The sequence below is a fragment of the Tubulanus polymorphus genome, chromosome 3 (genome assembly GCF_964204645.1).
Source record: "Tubulanus polymorphus chromosome 3, tnTubPoly1.2, whole genome shotgun sequence".
Taxonomy (NCBI): domain Eukaryota; kingdom Metazoa; phylum Nemertea; class Palaeonemertea; order Tubulaniformes; family Tubulanidae; genus Tubulanus; species Tubulanus polymorphus.
The window spans coordinates 14,230,245-14,249,938 of NC_134027.1; the positions used below are offsets into that span (position 1 = coordinate 14,230,245).

General features: G+C 26.9%; 1 protein-coding gene across 4 annotated transcripts in view; it reads left to right on the forward strand.

Moving 5' to 3' along the window:
* The window catches only part of LOC141902016 (putative imidazolonepropionase), a 178,455-nt gene that overhangs the window by 119,999 nt on the left and 38,762 nt on the right, over nucleotides 1-19,694 (forward strand). For 3 of the 4 annotated variants that reach the window (XM_074789644.1, XM_074789645.1, XM_074789647.1), the window contains one exon: nucleotides 3,746-3,964. The exons of the other annotated variant lie outside the window; for it this stretch is intronic. In XM_074789644.1, coding sequence (XP_074645745.1) covers nucleotides 3,746-3,964 — 219 coding nt within the window. The remainder of the gene's footprint in view (nucleotides 1-3,745; nucleotides 3,965-19,694) is intronic. 4 annotated transcript variants of the gene reach the window in all.

Here is a 19,694-nt window from a genome sequence, read left to right on the forward strand (position 1 = left end):
CATCCATTAGAAATCAAGTTAACTATATCAAAATGCTGAGTCAATTCGGGGTATTTTCCTATTGAAAAAGGGACAGATCTTGAATATGAAGTATCTGGGTATCTGGATAAATAATTTGAGAATGGATTAATTTCAATTTTAAAAAACCTCAACCCAAATTTTTTGACACTGACTGTGAAGGGCACTTTGAAAATTTAAAGTTCGCTGGCTACCCCCGAACCCCCACTCGACATGGGCCTGGGTCGGCGCTTGTAAATCGCCTTGCCGAGTGTCTCTGGAATTCTCCAGGATTCGAAAACCTCTGCGATGATGCCGACCAGTGCGTTTGTTATAAATTTGCTCCCATTTTCTACTCGTTTAGTCGACACTCTTCGCAAATAAATGTCTACTTAAACTCTAGTTATGGACACAAAACCAATCTTAGGACAAAATATACATTAGCACAATCGCAGTGAATACAAAGACCTAGAATGCTGTAATGCTGTCGAGGGGGAGTTTGACACTCCGCCGATTTTAGTATGATGAAATAAATTGAAATATGAAAATATAGCTGCAAAGCAGCGACAAAAGGTTTCTGCCTTGCTGGTTTAAATGTCACATTCGCCAGCGCACAAAGATTTCCCCAATTCTTATAATAATTCTTATCAGTTTAAAACGTACGACTTTTTTGAAGAAGCGTGGGGGTACTCGCGGTACTAGGGCTACCAAACGAAAAGTTCTGATGTACCTTTTTTGTTGCTTTCATAGTTCTGTTGAGAGTTGCATGAACTAATCAATCGTACCTGTTGCCATATGGCACATGCGTGTATATGTACTTATACCATGTTTCTGATGTGATCCAGCTTTGCAACTGAACTAAATCATGTGTACTCAATAAATGTTAATTGATTTCAACATGCATTTGTAAAGCATTTTGATAATATCACATCACTAAAGATCTTGATTTGTTCTATTAAGAACTCTGAATCTTAATCTGATAGGTTGATGTGCTGAACAAAAAACAGAGAATATATCACTGTTAATTGTAAAATTGTTAAAATCGATAAAATTGTGTTGAAATATATCAAAACATACATATGTAGATCACTGATATATCACTATTATCAATATTATTATGTATTAAATCTATTCTGGTCCTGGGCCGCTGTTGATACTAGATTTTAAGGACTTCTAAATCCATACTAAAAAAAGTAATGGACAACAAACCTAGTGAAAGTTTATGCAGCCGAATAAACTGAGTAGTCACTTCGTTATTAGAATCAAACACAATTTGTATTCTCTCCACTAGTATTTGCACAACCTGGTTTACGATCAAGCTCAAAACCACTTATGGTCACAAACAAATTTTCAATAAGTGTGAAGATTTGTAGACCTACCTCTAATAACAATAAGCCTCTGGACGAAGTTATAATGTGTTTATGGATTACGAAACCATTAACAAAGCTCAACAGCTGAAAGACAGATGGACATACAGACACATTCCATTGATTCAAAACGTGTATTATATTGTATGGCTGGGCTGTTTGGTGAATAGAACGTTGTAAGGATATCTACCATGTCGAGAATTACCTGCTTACAATAAAAATCCTGGCTGTAAGAAAATCCATATTTAATATGACCGTACGACCAACACTATTGAAAACTATAAATAAAATGTCCATAAGCCTATAGAAATAAAAAGGAATGTTAAAATGCGAGCAGAGCCCGGTTTCGATCAGGCGAAATACTGCACGTAAGACCAGCACGTTGCCCACTGGGCTATAGGGTCTATTCATTTAGCCACTCATAAAGCTATTATATGATAGAACTCAATGTAGCTTAGATATTAGATTCATGCCTACATACATTCTTGTTTGCTCTTTTGACATGGTAAAATTCTTTTAAGCAAGATTATTTCATAAAAAATTACTATACACAAATCCGAAATGGTCAGACACTAAGTTATATTTCTTTCAGAATTGAAAATTTTGTTATAACCTGTTAGTAGTCGAATCTGAGAGGAGTTACGTTTTATTTGTCTCGAAAATGGAAAAGGTTTAAGTCATGAGAATTACTAGAGGGTTTCTGCGAAGCAGCAGAACCCTAATTACTGCTGTAGCAACACATCTATCTGCATCTATATCCTGTGATCTAAACTGCAAATATAGTTTTCAATCATTATGGACATTTGCTTTAGCAAAGTCCATTTTGGTATCGCATACAAAACTTTCTTCCTATGGTACAAATTAACTTCCAAACGAGGCTTAATTTCTCTTCGGAATTTTCAAAACATTCAATGCATTAATAAAAGCTCTAACCCTATTGAATTTCATCGGAATTCGTTGCTTATTTATCAATTTAATTATTTATTTGTTGTTGGAACTACATTTCATTTCGGAAGAACACATGCCCTTTTACGTATATTCATGCTTCAGACACGTGCTCGTTACATACTCGCTGCTATGTGATGTATTGATCTGTGCATGTACATTTGTATATGACAAGCGCGCCTCATGCGTGGCCTGGTTTAAGTTTTCATGGAAACTGTAAATGATTCAACTGCCAGGGTTCGTCGCTGCTGGCCGTGATAAGCAGTGAATTTTATAGAAGGGCAGTAAAATTGGGAACTTGGAAATTGTTCAATTTACGAAAATTGATTGTCTATCAAACTTCATACACAGTGTATAGAAATCGTCTCACTATGAGTGTGGGGAGAGTCTATTTGAGTCAATGGGGAAATCCGCTACCATGATGAATCGTCATGCAGTTGATCGTATCAATAGACAGATTTTCATGAAATCTTCTGGATTCAATCGAGGGGGACATCTTAGGCCTTTTTGATTACTTGGAGCACAGATTCTCTGAAATTCTGCCAAAAATTTCATGCCGAAGATAGGTAGGCCTATGGGTTTGCATTCATAATTCGAAAAAGATGTTTTTTTCTTGATATTTCCAGCATCCTTATTTTCGATCTAATTATCTGTAAAAAGTCAGTCTTCTCCCATCATTTGAATTCAATCCAATAGTTTTCACTATTTTTCATTTGTTCTGCTTATCTCTTATCTAAAGTACCAATGTTTAATTTTGATGCTGATTAAGCATACACTAATGTAAATTTAGTCCATATTAAGAATTTTGTTTCTTGTTTATTTTAGCATTGGAATCGATTATATCTAGAAATCCTATGAGTTAGTTCTGAAGTGAGACATTAGATCGAAATTTCAGCCATTTTCTTTTTGTTAAATGCTCGGGATAAATGCTCTTATCCCGGTGATAAAAATCACCAGGATAGTGAAATGTATTTACCTTTTTAGATAAATTTTTGCACATGTTAAGTATATTATGTCTTAAAGAGATCACATACTGGTATTACTATATGTTGATACAAATACTGAATAATATTACTTTTCTAGTGTCCCACATACTGTACTTGTTGTAAATATTGTGTTTTTTTTCCAGCTCAATAAGCATTGTACCCTTCGGTACGAAATAAAGAAATTAAATTAAATCAAATTTACAACAACCTGCATGCTGCATTGTTGTTACGATTAATGTTTTATGGACCACTTCATGGATTTGTTTTAAAGCCAAGCCCACCTAATATACCTAAAATAGTAAAATGGTGACTAAACCAAAATTGAGTTGATGAAAAATATACAACAATATATGCTTCAGCAACTGTCTATCATCCATGGGACAATGAACCTAAAGTGAATAAAGCCCACCTGACCTCATTTGCTCATCCTAAATTTGTTTATTCTCTTAGATGGGAGCTGAAATAGGTGCCACTGCTATATCTCATTTGGAAGAGATATCTGATAATGGAATTTTAGAGATGGCTCGTAATAATTGTGTTGCTGTTATCCTGCCAACTACGGCTTATATACTACGTCTTAAAGCACCACCTGTAAGGAAGATGATCGATAATGATGTTGTGGTTGCTCTAGGAACTGATTTTAATCCCAATGCATTCTGTTTATCAATGGTCAGTAGAATCCCTCTTCTTTATGCCAATTTGTTAAATCTGTTTTGATTAATTCATATGTTGGATTAAGTATTTGGGTTAAAGTGTAGCATTAATTTTTTCAAATTATTGAGAGCATAGGAATAACCTTTTGAAATTCTCTGTGATAACTTCGACAAATTGAATCGCTTTTTAGCCCACTTGGGACTTTAGTGCCAGCGGGCTATTGCGTTCACTTTACGTCCGTCCGTCCGTCCGTAGACGGAATCCAGTTATTTTGGGAATTCAATGTAATGTTTTGATATTTGGGTTACACATGTATCTACCCTTGACACATCTTCAGCCCAAAAACTGGCCCTGTCAGAATCAAGATGGCTGACTGGCAGCCTTTGTTGTTTGCCAAAATCAGCACATTTTACACATTTTCGAACTTTTTGAGGGAAATTTTGAAGATGCTTTGATCAATTACCTTGATCTTTCATATATAGTTGAATCCTCCAAGGGCCCATCAGCATTAGAAAAATTGGGTCGATCGGACTCAAGATGGCTGTCCTATGACCTTTTTAGTGCCCAAGAATGTCAATTTTGACCCGAATTCTGAGTCCTGTAGCTTCCTACTGGTTTTCCATTTCTCATCTCAATTTGTGATGGGTATTCTTTGGAAACGGATGTTTTATACCTGAGACAGGTATTTTTGATCAGCCAATTATGGCACAATTGGTGGCCATCTTGGTGTCATCAGGACTCATTAAGGTGGGAAGTTTTTTCACATTATATTGATATCTAAGCATATTTTGTAACCACAATGAATTAGAAAGTTGTAGCTCATAACGTGCCCTATGATTTTAGTGAGTTTCAAGGTCATTGGTTTTTGTATATGGCCACCAGGGTCGTTGAATAATACAATAACTTAGTATTTCTTCTATGTTATATTTGTATCTATGCATATTTTGTCACCACAATCAATTGCAAAGGTGTACTTCATGACACCGTCTATAATTGTGGTGAGTTTTAATATTGAAATTGTTAGATTGTTGAGCATTTGAAACCACTTCCCAAGTGGGCATGGTGTCCCTGGACCCCTAGTTAAATCTTGGTTATTACCACAATCTGTGAGAGTTACCATGGTAATGCATTGCAGATTTTTAATGATTGCCCTCATATTATTGCGTTCACAAGGGTTCAGAGTTGCAACAGCGACCTTGACACATGAAGTATCCAGGTGTGCAAATTTTTTATTACATCATAGTACTCAACATAACCAACACCCGGCAGTCTGGCGATATGCATGCAGAAAGATTAAAAATCTATTCTGCGATGTATTTTCAATAATGTATATCAAAAGTTGCATTTTGAAAACTGTACTTAATGCATACAATATAATATTAATTGGAAGAAATGGCGTAGATTAGAAGATTAGATTCCAAAACTTGATTGGTGTTTATCATCAATTACCTCTAGTCAAAATGGTTGTCATCATGATAAACAACGGCAAATTTTCTTTAAGTGGATCTGGTATAAAATGTATTACAGTAGAATAATATGCATGAGTCAGATCACTTTTTATCCGTCGTCCATCCATAGATGAAATCCAGTAATTTTGGAAGTTTAGAAGACTCTTCAATGGATTGTCTTTATCTTTGATTATACATGATTAATAGGGGTAATGGGCTTTCAAGCCAAAGGCCGAATGGTCGAGCTCATTAAAAAACAAAACATTAAAAGTAATTTAAAACTATAATATATTTTCATAACCGTGTGCATTTTATATTATAACTAAATATTTATTCTAAGATATCAATAATTTAAATTTTAAAAGCATATTGTATTAAATCAATTGGTCGCTCCACTTCGCAACCGCTCCGTTCCGCGACCAATTGATTTATTTACAATACACAAATTCATATAATCAAATATATTTTAATAATAATAATTATTCTATTATTCAACTGAAATACACACGGTTATGAAAATATATTATAGTTTTAAATTACTTTTAATATTTGTTTTTAATGAACTCGACCATTCAACCTTTAACCTGAAAGCCCATTACCCCTATTACTCTTAAAATGTTCATGTAAATGAATAACATTTAAATTGACAGATTATTCAATATAAAAGTATATATTTACAACATTATTTCAATATTCATATTTGTGTGAGTTAGATTTTTAAACATTAAAAGTGTTAGTAAAGTGTTATTGAAATAATGCATGATATAAATCATTGAACTTCTAAAATCAATTTAAAAAAAAAATTTAGTATTAAAATGGAAGCAAATAAGTACTACTGCCCAAAATGTAATATCAATATAGATAAATCCCAAAAATCAAGACACAATAAAACTAAAACACATTTAGAGAATAAATTGAAACTAGAATATAAAGATGATATATTAGAAACTAAATTAGATGAATTAAAGAATGAAAAAGAAACATACAAACGTGATACATGTAATCAATCATTCAGTGATAAAAGATATTATAAAGAACATTTAAAATCTAAAAGTCATATTAGAAATAAGAATAATGATATTTTAGGTGAAGATTATTTTGATAAAGATAATGATAAGAAACAGAAGACAATTAAAAGCATAAAAAATAAATTAAACAATAAAAGACCATACATGGAAGATGTAAGAAATTATATTAATTCATTAGATAATCAAAAAGATATAGAGATGACCGAAGCATTTAAAAGTGATATTGGTCCAGCAGCTATCGAGTTTAAATTTCATAAAGGAAAAACATTAGAAGAAAATAAAAAACATTTAGAAAATATGAAAGAAATTATAAAAATAATAACTGATGTTGAATATCCTTAAATTAGTATATCTTCTAAAGTAAAGTTTATAAAATCTGAAGATAAACCAATATATAATATAAATTCTCATTCACAACATATTATTTCAAAACAACATATAGATGATAAATTAGATAAATTTTATAATGAAGTAAAAACTAAAATAGAAGAGAAATATTTTGAAGGATCTGGTTTAATATTTGATGAAATAATATTTATGACTTTACATGTTTATAACACAAAATATAATAAGTTAACAAAATCAAAACCAATTGATGAAAATAATGTATCATATTATAAAGAACCAGATATTGAAGCATCGAGTTATATTAAACTACCATTTAAAACTAATGCTGTTATTAATGTACAAAATGAAGATGATAAATGTTTTCTATGGGCTATAATAAGTTGTTTACACCCAGTTGAAGATTATAAACAACATAGTTTTAGATTAACAAATTATAAACAATTTGAAAATAATTATAAGATAGATAAGTATCCTGTTATAATTAAAAACATCCCAAAAATAGAAAGAGATAAATATAAAGATAAATTTATTTGATTTAATCAAATTACCAAATACAAAAGGTAACAATATAAAACATTATACATTAGAACCTTTATACCTATCAAAAGATTATGATTCAAACGATGTTATAGATATATTATATTATGAGAATCATTATATGTGGATTAAACAAATCAATTTATTTTTTAAATCAGAAAATGATCACCATAAAATATATCTTTGTAGAAAATGTTTACATAAATTCAGTAATGAAAGAACATTATTAAATCATAAACAATTATGTGAAAATCATGATTATTGTAAATTAGTTTTACCAAATGAAAAAGATAAAATATTAGAATTCAAAAAATATGATTACAAAAATAAAGTACCATTTGTAATATATGGAGATTTTGAATCATTAAATAAAGAACTAACTGATCAAGATAGAAAAGAAATATATTATAAAAGAAAGAAATTAAATTCTAATGAAAATGATTTTTCAGATGAACCACCAAAAACAAATACTATTAAAAAGATTCATCAATCAGCTGCTGCTTTCGGGTTATATATTAAATCTGATTATCCAGAACTAATTGAAAGTGAATATTATCATTATAGAAATGAAAATGTTATCAATCATTTTTGTGACTTATTAATTGAATATGAAATAAGATTTAGTAAATTATTGAATACAAATATAGAAATTATAATGACAGAAGAAGATAAAGAAGAATTTGCGTTTACAGATAAATGTTATTATTGTGAAAAGATATTTAATTATAAAGATAAAAAAGTAAGAGACCATGATCATTTGAATGGAAAGTTTAGAGGCGCAGCACATGAGAATTGTAACTTACAAGCTAAGAAAATTAACTTTGTACCAGTTATATTTCATGATCTATCAGGATATGATGCACATTTATTTATCAAACAGTTATGTCATAAAATAGAAGAAATTAATAATGAAATAGAAAGATTAAATTCAAATAGATCAAAAGATAAAATACCAACTTATAAATTTAGAATGTTAGCTAAAACATCTGAGAATTATATATCATTCCAATTTGGTTGCCTAAGATTTATAGATTCATATAGATTTTTAAATAGTTCATTAGATAACTTATCAAAATCATTAGTTGATGATGAATTAAAGATATTAAAACAACATTACCCAAATAATGATGATTTTCAATTAATGAGATATAAAGGAGCAATTCCATATTCATTTTATAAATCACATAATGATTTCAATATGAGTTTCAGGTGTATTAGGTGATAGATATTTCAATGTAAATGATAACCCCGGATATAAGTTATTATATATAGATGCAAATAATTTGTATGGTTGGGCAATGATGGAACCACAACCTTATGGAGTATTTGAATTAACTGAAGTTTTACAGAATGAAAATAATGATAAATTTGATTGGAAGAAAAGAATTCTAGATATTGCAGATGATTCAGATACTGGTTACTTCTTTGTTGTAGATTTAGAATATCCTGAAGATAAAAAATTTAAATCTAGAAATCTAGCTTACTGTCCCGAACATAAAACTGTAACACATGAAGAATTATCAAATTATCAAAAAAGAATTAAACCCGAAAATCATATTCATACAGAAAAGTTAATGGTAACTCAAGAAGATAAATATAATTATGTAGTACATTACAGAATGTTAAAGTTTTATCTAAAACAAGGAATGATTCTAAAAAAAGTACATAGATATATTTCATTTAGTCAATCTAAGTGGTTAGAAAAATATATAGATTTTAACACCAAACAGAGAATTGAAGCTAAAACTGATTTCGAAAAAGATTTCTTCAAGTTAATGAATAATGCATTGGTAAGACTTGTGAAAATATTAGAAATAGAAATGATATTGAGTTAGTCAGTAATGGTAAAAGGATAAGGCATTTACAATCATATCCTAAGTTCATTGGTAACAGAATATTTGATGAAAATTTAGCTGCAGTTAAAATGAGAAGAACATCAATGAAATTTAATAAACCAATCTATGTTGGCGCTTCAGTTTTAGAATTATCAAAATTACTAATGTATGAATTCTATTATAATGTATTACAACCACTTTTTGGAGAAAAGCATATAGAAATATTATATTTTGATACTGACACTTACATATTAAAGATAAAAACTGATAACATAACTGATGATTAAAAAACATTAAAACATCATTTTGATTTCAGTAACTATCCTAAAAATCATGAATTGTTTAGCAATGATAATAAAAAAGTTCCCGGTAAATTCAAAGATGAATTAGGCGGTGAAGAAATGATTGAATTCATTGGTATTAGATCTAAAATGTATTCATATAAAACTAAAGAACATGAAGCTAAAAAGTTAAAAGGAATAACCAAAAGTGTAGTAGAAAAGAATATTCATTTCAACATCAATTGTATATTCAGTGAAGAAGTTAGAAAACATAAAATGAGATGTTTAAGATCTGAAGATCATGAAATGTTTATTGAAGAAATTGAAAAGATAAGTCTAAACCCATTTGATGATAAAAGATATATTTTAGATGATGGAATTCATACAGTTGCTTATGGATGTAATTTAGATGAATACTTAAAATTTAAAAGAGAAGAAACAAAAGAGAACGAGATAATGAAAAGAATTCTAACGTGTTAATCAAATTTTAATAAAAATATGTATTATAAATGGAGAGTAAACAAACACACAGTGAGAACAACAAATTATTTCTAGATAGAATTAAAGATATAACAAATGTAAAATCTGTAGATTATAAATTCAAAAAGTTAACAGAATTAACAATCCATAAGAAATATCTAATTACAGATATTGTTACAGTTACTAATAACTATGGAGATAAATTAGTTATACACTTAGAATATGAAGGATTAAAAGGAAATACATATAAATTCAGAACATATTTACCGGATAGATTTCATAGATTTTCAAGTGAAGATCTAGAAGAATTATGTTCTGGTGATTTCTATTTCGTATACAAAGGTAAGAATGAAAAAGGGCATCATGAAATAGATTTCGAATAAAATATGTAAAATAAATGGTAGAATTAAAAGAATACAGAATATTTGTTGATTCTAGAAGACTTACTAATTACAAATCACATAATATACTAGTACAATTAGATAGAGAATTCAAGAATTGTGTAGATTTAAAATTAGTTAATATAAGTTTATGTAATTCTTTTTATAATATATCGAATAAAACTATTGAACATAGAGCCTTTTGAGTTTTTAATAGACACATAGATTCATGGGTCTATATATATTTAAAACCGGGGTTATATAATTTAGATACATTAGCACAAGAAATTAATAGAAAAGCCTGGCACAAATTAGGTAGTAGTTCTGGGTTTAGTATTAGATTTTTAAAAAGTGATAGTTCTGATGGAATCAAGATAAGTGTTGTCTAATAGTGAAAAACATAAATTTATGGTAAAAAAAACCTATAGCTAAACTGTTAGGAATTCTTCCAGATAGATCTTTTACAAATATTGATGCTGCTACACCAAACTTAATACCTTACACGCATTTTTATATTTATTGCAATTTAATCGATCCTACAAAAACATTCGAAGCAACTAAAGATATAACTTGTAATTCTGGTTTACTAAACATTTTACCATTGAAGAATGTTAAAGAATTTGGAACGCAAATAAATTATAATTTAACAGAATGTGATTTCAAACCATGCATTCCTCGTTTTAATAATTTTAGATTAGAAATTAGAAATCACAATGGATATTTAATTGATTTGAATAACTTTCCTGTAATTTATGAATTAGTTATAAGATGTAAAGAGTAATTTTTTTCACTATATAAATGAATATAACTGTTGGACCGAGTATATGTTTTGGGTTTGATTTTAAACATGGTAAAGAAATGAGAATTAAACTAAATGATGTAATTACTGATATAAAAAGTAAATCATTTAACAATGCATCAATGATTAATAAAGAAAATTATGATATAGAAAAAGTAATTGATTTAATTAAATCACCTTAAGAATATTATGAATTAAATGAATATGGAATTATTGATGATAATAAAAACATATTAACCAAAATATATGATAATCATAAAAGTAGTAATGAAATAAATGTTGAAATAATCATAAATAAGTTAACTAAATATTTTGAAGATAGTAATTTTTTTGATAAATAAATGAGTGATAATAAGTGGATAATAACTGGATTATATAATGGCGCATTACTATCAGTTGGAACTGTTGGTTATTCAATGGTATTAAAAAAAGTATTCAAAATGGGAAGTGTTAATGTTGATAGATTTGATATAAATGATATTTTAAAATTTACGTTAGCAGTTACTTTATCTAATTTAACTATTGATTATTTGGAAAAACAAAAATATATTCCTCCCATATAAATGCGTAATTATTTTGCTAAATAAATGGCTTCTGCAATTATAACTATTATAGGATCGGCGATTGTTAACGCTTTAGCATTTACTGGTGGTGGTTATTTATTCAAGCATATTGATAAAAATGGTTCATTAACAGAACAAAAAAGAAATAACTTAGCATTAGAGAAATATAATAAAGCAGCAGAAGAATATAGAGAAAAGAGGCAAAACTATATGGATTATATTAACAAGGAATTATATGATCAGAAGATTTCACATAGAGATTTTCAATCAGTTGATGATGCAATGAGTTTATATAACGCGGTAACCAATAAAGAAAAATTACATCTATACAAACCTAAATTATCAGATTATTATACCCCGAGTAAAGAACAACAGAAATATGAAATAATATGGATTTTAGGCGGAACTGTTATTGTTATATTTGTTGCTTATAAGTTTACTAATAAGTAATTTTTTTGCTAAATAAATGGAAGATAAAGTTGATAATATTGATATTATTCCTCATGATATAAATAAAGCTAAATTAAAAACATATTTAGAAAAACAAATATTAGAATTTGAAAGTGACTTAAAGATAAAAAAGAAAAAATATTTGATTATAAGTGGTTCGGTTACAATTAGTTCTGTAATAACATTTCTAGCAATATTCAGCCCATTAACACCTTTAGGTATATCAATTGGCGTATTAGGATTAAGTTCAAGTGTTTTAACTGGTATAAGTTCAAAATTGAATATAAAAAGTAATAAAGAAAAAATTAAAACTAATATAAAAGAAATTAATAAATTAAAGAATACACTAGATTATATAATAAGTTTAAATGGTCATATAACAGTTGAAGAACAAGATAAATTATTAAAAGAATTAGTTAATTATTAATTTTTTAATTATATAAATGGGGTTTCCAAAAGCTTTCCAATATAATAAATCAATTAAATATAATATTCCTGCAATAGATTTTAAGAAAAATATTACATATAAAAATGTAGTTTTAAATTCATTAACTAATTTAGAAATTTATGTTACTGAATCACAGTTTTTAATTTCTAAAATGGAAAATATATTTAATACATATGAAGTTACTTTTACTCGAGATGAATACCATATATATAAAGTAAAATCTAATATGAAATATTGGCAGAACCAATTAGATTTTGCTGTTTATTGTGCAACAACAGGATGTGGAATAAGTTGGAATGATCATTTAAATAACTTAGATAAAAATTTGATGTATTCTGATTTAGATTAATTCACACAATATTTAGATTTCACACATATTTTCAAATCAGAATAATATTAAATGAATTAGAATGTCCTTCACCCGGGTCTAAATATTTTAAAGAATTGGATAATAATATTAATCTATCTAAGTTTTATAAAATATGTAACGAATTTAATATAAATATTAATTCCGATTTTAGAGCGCATGGTAAATTGCAAGGTGTTGGTGAAGAGTTTGAAATAAAAAGAATTGATTATATGCATAGAATTGGAGCTTATCATAATTATAAAATTGATAATAATAATGGTTGGGTTAATTTCATTTTAGAAAATGGTGAAGGTTTTACAAAATCAGGTATACAAAGAATAAATCAATCTATTAGAACTTATTTAATTTGTATTCTAGGTGCGCAAGTTGAAACAAGATCCCCAATAATTGGAAATGATAACACTTCATTCGATGCGCAGAAACAATTCAAAGTATTATTTGAAGATTCTATTCATAATGATAAAAATAGATCGATTCCAGAAAACATTGTAAGATATCAAAATTATTTAGATAAATCACATGTAAGACTAAATTATTGTATAGGCCCTAATCTATTAATTATTTCTAATGATTTAGTACTAAAGATGGGAAATATAATTGGTTATAATAATCTAATTAAAACTGCAACAATAAATAATTCATTTGGATTAAATGATATAAATAAAAAGATTATCACTGCTCCAAAATTAATGGAAGGTGAAAAAAATAAAAAACAAATTCAATCAACAGAAACTAAAACTAATAATATTAAATTAAATAATGATTCTAAACCGGATTATAATACATCAGAAAATATTAGAACTGATAATATTCAACATGAAATAATTAAACTAAATGATGATAATAAATCCCATGAAAATACTAAATTAGCTTTATCTTGTATAGGAATTGTAATCGGAGGAATATTATATTTTAAATTTGAATTTTGTTATTATGTAAATGGCAGAAGGCGGAGAAGATTATGAAATGGGAGACATGGGAAATAATAATGAAGGATATATTGATGATGATTATAATGATGCAGAAACTAATATTGATGATGGTACTGAATCAGCATATAATTCTAATTTAGCAGATAGTGGTTCTAAGGCCCCATCAACAGAGGATTATATTAGAAGAACTAGATCGAGAATAAATCCTGAAAATGAAAATCAAGGTTTATCAAGACAAGATTTAGAAAATAATGAATTTATATATAATTTCCAACCTGTATTTGAAAGGTCTGGGTATAATATAAATGATAGAGGCGCCAGACTTTTAGTAGAAAATTTAAAACTTTTTAAAGGTAAATATTATTATCATTTGGATGGTGATTATTATATTGATATCACTAATCAAAGGACAAGACTAACTAAAATATCAGCGGAATCAACTTTGAAAAATTTAGAAACATTTAGAATTAAGAGAATAAGTAATAGTAATGAAATAACTGATGTTACACAAAAAGAAAGAGATGATAATATGCCAGAATTGAGTCAAAGAATTGATGACTTATTAAAAATAATCAATAAAAATTCAGAAACAGAAACAACTTCTGAACAGAATAAAACTTCCAAAACTAGTAAACTTAAATCAAACGAAGTTCAAACTGAAAAACTTTTACCGAATGGATTACTTGATGCAACAGATCAAGAAATAGAAGCTTTAAGTATGTTTTCTAAAAAAAACAATTAGAGAAATAATAAGTATACGAAATGAAGCCGATAAAATTGCGCGCGAAAAAAATATTAGATATAATAAAATTAAACCTTTAGAAAATAGATTATTTGACACCAGAAAAGAATTAGAACAATTAAAATTAGATAGAGAATTTAAAGTTATTGAAGAAATTGAATTTAAAAAAAGAAATGCATATTTAGAAAAAGAAATTGATGATTTAGAATATAACATAGAATTTCAGAAAGAAAAAATGGAATTATTATTAAAATCATATGATTATTGTATTAATAGATTAAAAGTTGTTGTTAAAGAGTTAATACTAAAACCAAATTCTGACATATCACTAAAAGATAGAATAAAATTATTATTTAAGTTTGAAGGAATAACAATTCTTTCAATTCTAACAGCTGTAACTATGTTATTTACAACAATCGGTTTAGCTATATCAAATGCTTTAAAATCTACTCCTACTCCCAATAAACCGGATAAACCCCCGAATGATAATAATTCTATACAAGATAAAGTTAAGGATGGTTTAAAGAAATTAGCAAAATATTTATGGGAACTATCTAAAAAATCTGCTGCAGCTTTACCAGGAATTATTGCATCAATTGTTGGTTTTATATTGAAATCTGCAGGGAATATTATTAACTTTGCTGCTGAACATATTATTTTATTTTTAATTACAGTTGTAAGTGCTATTAATTTTGGATTAGTAAACATGATAAAAAATAAATAATTAATTTTTTTGTTAAATAAATGAGTGGGAGTTATATCAATCCTTCTAAGAATCATAGAATATCTAATGCTATTAAAGCAGACAGATCACATCATATAATTACTCATAACCCTTCTAATATTAATCCCGATGAAACTTTATATGTTAGAATTCCTCGATTAACACAAAATACTTTTTATGTTCCAAATAGTATTTATTTATCAGCCGATATAAAAGTAATCGGTAATAATAATAATTATATTGTTGATAATGTTGGAAGATATTTGATTAAAAAATTAACTATAAAGATTGGTCCAGAAACAGTTTTCTCATTAGATGATTATAATTTATTTATGCATTATAAAGATGTATGGTTAACTAAAGAAAATAGAAATAATATGATTTTTCAAGGCATCCAATCAGAAAACCAAAATAAATTAAGATCAGAAGCTAATAGCGCAATATTAACTAATGCTGTAGATAAATTGATAAAAAGTATATATGGAAGCAAATATAAAATTCCATTAGACTTTGAATTGATGAATAACAATGCACCTTTATATAAATACGCAATTCAAGAAGACGTTATATTCGAAATAACATTTGCTCCTGTAAATGAAATTGTATTATCTAGCGTTAATAAAGATATGGGTTATAAATTATCGAATATATGTTTAGAATATGATACAGTTACTGATGAAAATATTTCAAGTATAATTCAAACTCAATATAATCAAGGATTTTCATTATTATATGATTATATTGATAAATTTAAAACTGTAACTATTAATGCAAATGATGAAATTATTAATGAGAATATTAACTTCCCAAGAAGATCTATTAAAGGTATATTAATATTTTTTACTATTGCAACATATACTAATGGCGCAATAAATGTTGATAATTATTATAATCCTGAAATAACAAAAGTAGAAATAACTATCGAAGGAATAGCAAATAAAATATTTTGTCAAGGAATGAGAATGATTGATCAATGGCCAGAAATTAGAAAACATTTTATGAATGAAAAAGTGAAATCATCTGAAAATTGTAATATTAATCAAATTGATTATTATACCGGTAATAAATATGCATTATGGTTAGATTTTAGAACAACAGAGGATAATTCATTACATGGTTCTGGAAAAAAATTACAGAACACTAAAGATGGAATACAATTATTCATGACAAAGAATAAAGGAATCAAAAATTTCAAAATGCACATTTATATTATATCTGACGGGCAATTAAATATTGTAAATTCTCAATTAAATAGTGTTATGTATTAAAATTTTTACTTTAATAAAAATATATATATATAATAAATGGAAGGAGGTAAAGTACATAAACATATTCCATACACCGATACACATGAAAATAATGATGGTTTATATTATGTAATACCTTGTAATATAGCTTTGATATTTGATCCTATTTTCAAAATTTATAAAACTAAACTAATAGAAATCGATAATAATAAAAGTGGTGTTGTTGATAATTTAAGTAATGTAATTGATAATAATGTAATACCTTCTACATCTAATAATGTAATACCTACTACATCTAATAATGTAATACCTTCTACATCTATTAATGTAATACCTTCTACATCTAATAATGCAATAATATTAAATGTTAGTGAAAATAGAAATTATTGTGATTATTGTAAAGGTGAATTTTCAAACGCTCCATCAAATTGGAATAATCATATGAATACAAATTCACATATTACTAATGTTATAAAACGTGTTGGTTTAAGAGAATTTATAGAACACCCATTTAGATATGTTACAAAGTTTGTTTCAAATCAAAAAGTAAATGGTAAAGAATTATATGAAGATTTATTATTAGCAACACCTAATAAAGATGAATTAGATATAACCGATGCTAATGAAATATAAGGACCAAACACTGTAAATGAAATATTAGGAGCAAACACTAATAAAGATAATAATGAAAATACAGGAAAGCGCATTGATAATAAAGATTATATGAAACTTAAATCAGAAGATAAAGATATAGTTGATATGACTAATAAGTATATCAATAAACCAATTATTTATGAAGATACGGTAAAAAGGGTGAAGAATAAGTACAAAAATAATAAAGAATTTGAAGAAGAAAATTCGGTAGAGAATTTGAATAGATTGTTAGGGTCTGATGATGAATTGGAGAGTGATGATGAAAGTGATTCAGAAAGTGATTATCTAACACTCAAAAAGTAATAAACGTTGAAAATTGTATAAAATAATAGTAAATAAAAAAGGGGGGTTTAAGTATTAAGGTATCTAATACGTATCTAATACGTATCTAATACGTATTTAATACGTATTATTTGAAAATACCTTAAATTATATTTTTTTTAAATTTATATTAGAAACCTCAGTAATAATAAATAACCTTTATTATTTTCAAACTTATTCATATATTAGTTGAAAAAAATAAAAATAAATTGGTTGAAAATTGTATGAATTATATTTATTTTAAAAAAGGGGGTTTTAAGTATTAATGTATTTAATACGTGTTTAATACGTATTTAATACGTATTAGATAGATATATAAATAGTTATTTTATAAATTTATATTCATATGGAAATTGTAATCTCAGTAATAATTTTGAACCTTCATTATTCTTTAATTTATTCATATATTCATCATGTAATTCAGTAGGTATAATTTGATTTTCTTCCAATGATTGTTGCATAGATTTTTTATCTTTGTTATAAAATAAAACTAGAAATCTTATATTCTCCCTAAAGTCTTTAACAATTGAATTATATTTTTGATTTTAAACCCATGTTATCCCAAAATGTCTCCCAGAGAAAGCTAGATAACATAACTCACTTTCTCTAACTTTTGAATCATGTAAATTTGCGCAATCATCTATAATGAATAATGTATTTGATCCTTTATAAGTATCAATTGCTATTTTAATACAATTATCTAAATTTTCTTTTACTGTTTTAGGATTTAATATAATAAACTTTTTTATCTTAACTATGTCTCTATTATATGTTTTATTCATTTCATAAGTAGGACAAAATAATATTATATTATCAAAATAATTCTTATAAATAGTTTCTAACAAATCTAATATGAAATGTGTTTTACCACAGTTTGTTACACCAGTAACTAACATATTATGCGGTTCACATATAAATAAATCTTTATTCGTTTATTCTTTTAATTTTACTAGATAAAATCCATTCATTAAATTTATCACCATGTCCTTTATATTTCACCAAAGAATACTTTTTTCCTTTAAGAGTTTTTGTTTTCAATACTTTTTCTATTTTGTATTCTATTTCATCTGGATTTGGTACAAGTGATAATTCTTGTTCATAGAAATAACCTAATATTTCTTCATCTTTTAAATCTTCTAATTTATAAACAAATGGTTTAGTTAATATTATCTTTTTAATCTTGAATATTTCTTCAGTAAAATTTGGAGTATAACCTTTATAAAATGTTTTTCTATATTTAGATATTCTAACATGTTGTCCAATTTTAAATTTTGGTTCTCCGAAATCAGGTGTAACAAACACACCATACAAATTATTCCAAACTATTTCTGAATTATCTTCTTTTCTAGCTTGTATAGGTTTCATATTTATAGAACTATGTTTAGAATTATTATAACCTTTCACTAAATCATCTAACACATCGATATATTTATATGTTTCATTAGCAGTAAAATATTTCCACATTCTAGTTTTCAATGTTTTATTAAACCTTTCTATAATAGATGCTTTTTTATCTGAGTGTGTTGAAAAATATTTTACATCGTTATCAGATAATAGTTTTTAAAAATGTTTGTTATAAAATTCCTTACCTTCATCAAATTGTATCTTATCTGGAATAGCTTCTTTAAATATAGATTTAAAAGCATTTGTCACTTCTATTCCAGTTTTATTTTTGATTGGAATTGACCATGCGTATCTACTGAATATGTCTATAACATTCAGTATCCAGAAATATCCTTTGTTGTATTCCTCTAAGTTCTTCATGTCAATTAAATCTGCTTGCCATTGTTGATCGATATATGAAACCATAACTTTTCTTGTTAAATAAGTTTTATCCATTTTCCTGTGGATTTGATATGTTGGTTGATTTTGTAACCATGATTTCAATTCACTATATTTTATATCACCGTGTGGGTGCCGTACGGCACCATTTTCATTATCAGATTTAATTATATTCCATAATTCTGAAACGTTAGAATATGATACTTCACTTTCTGGGTTATAATATAAATCTCTTAAATATTGTTCTTTTTTCATCTTCTTTTAATCCATTAATAATAATCTTGGGTTATTTTCAATGGTTTTAGGATTTGACTTATTTTCTGGTATGATAGGTTTATTGTCATTGGAATCATATTTATCATCAGATTTGAATTTT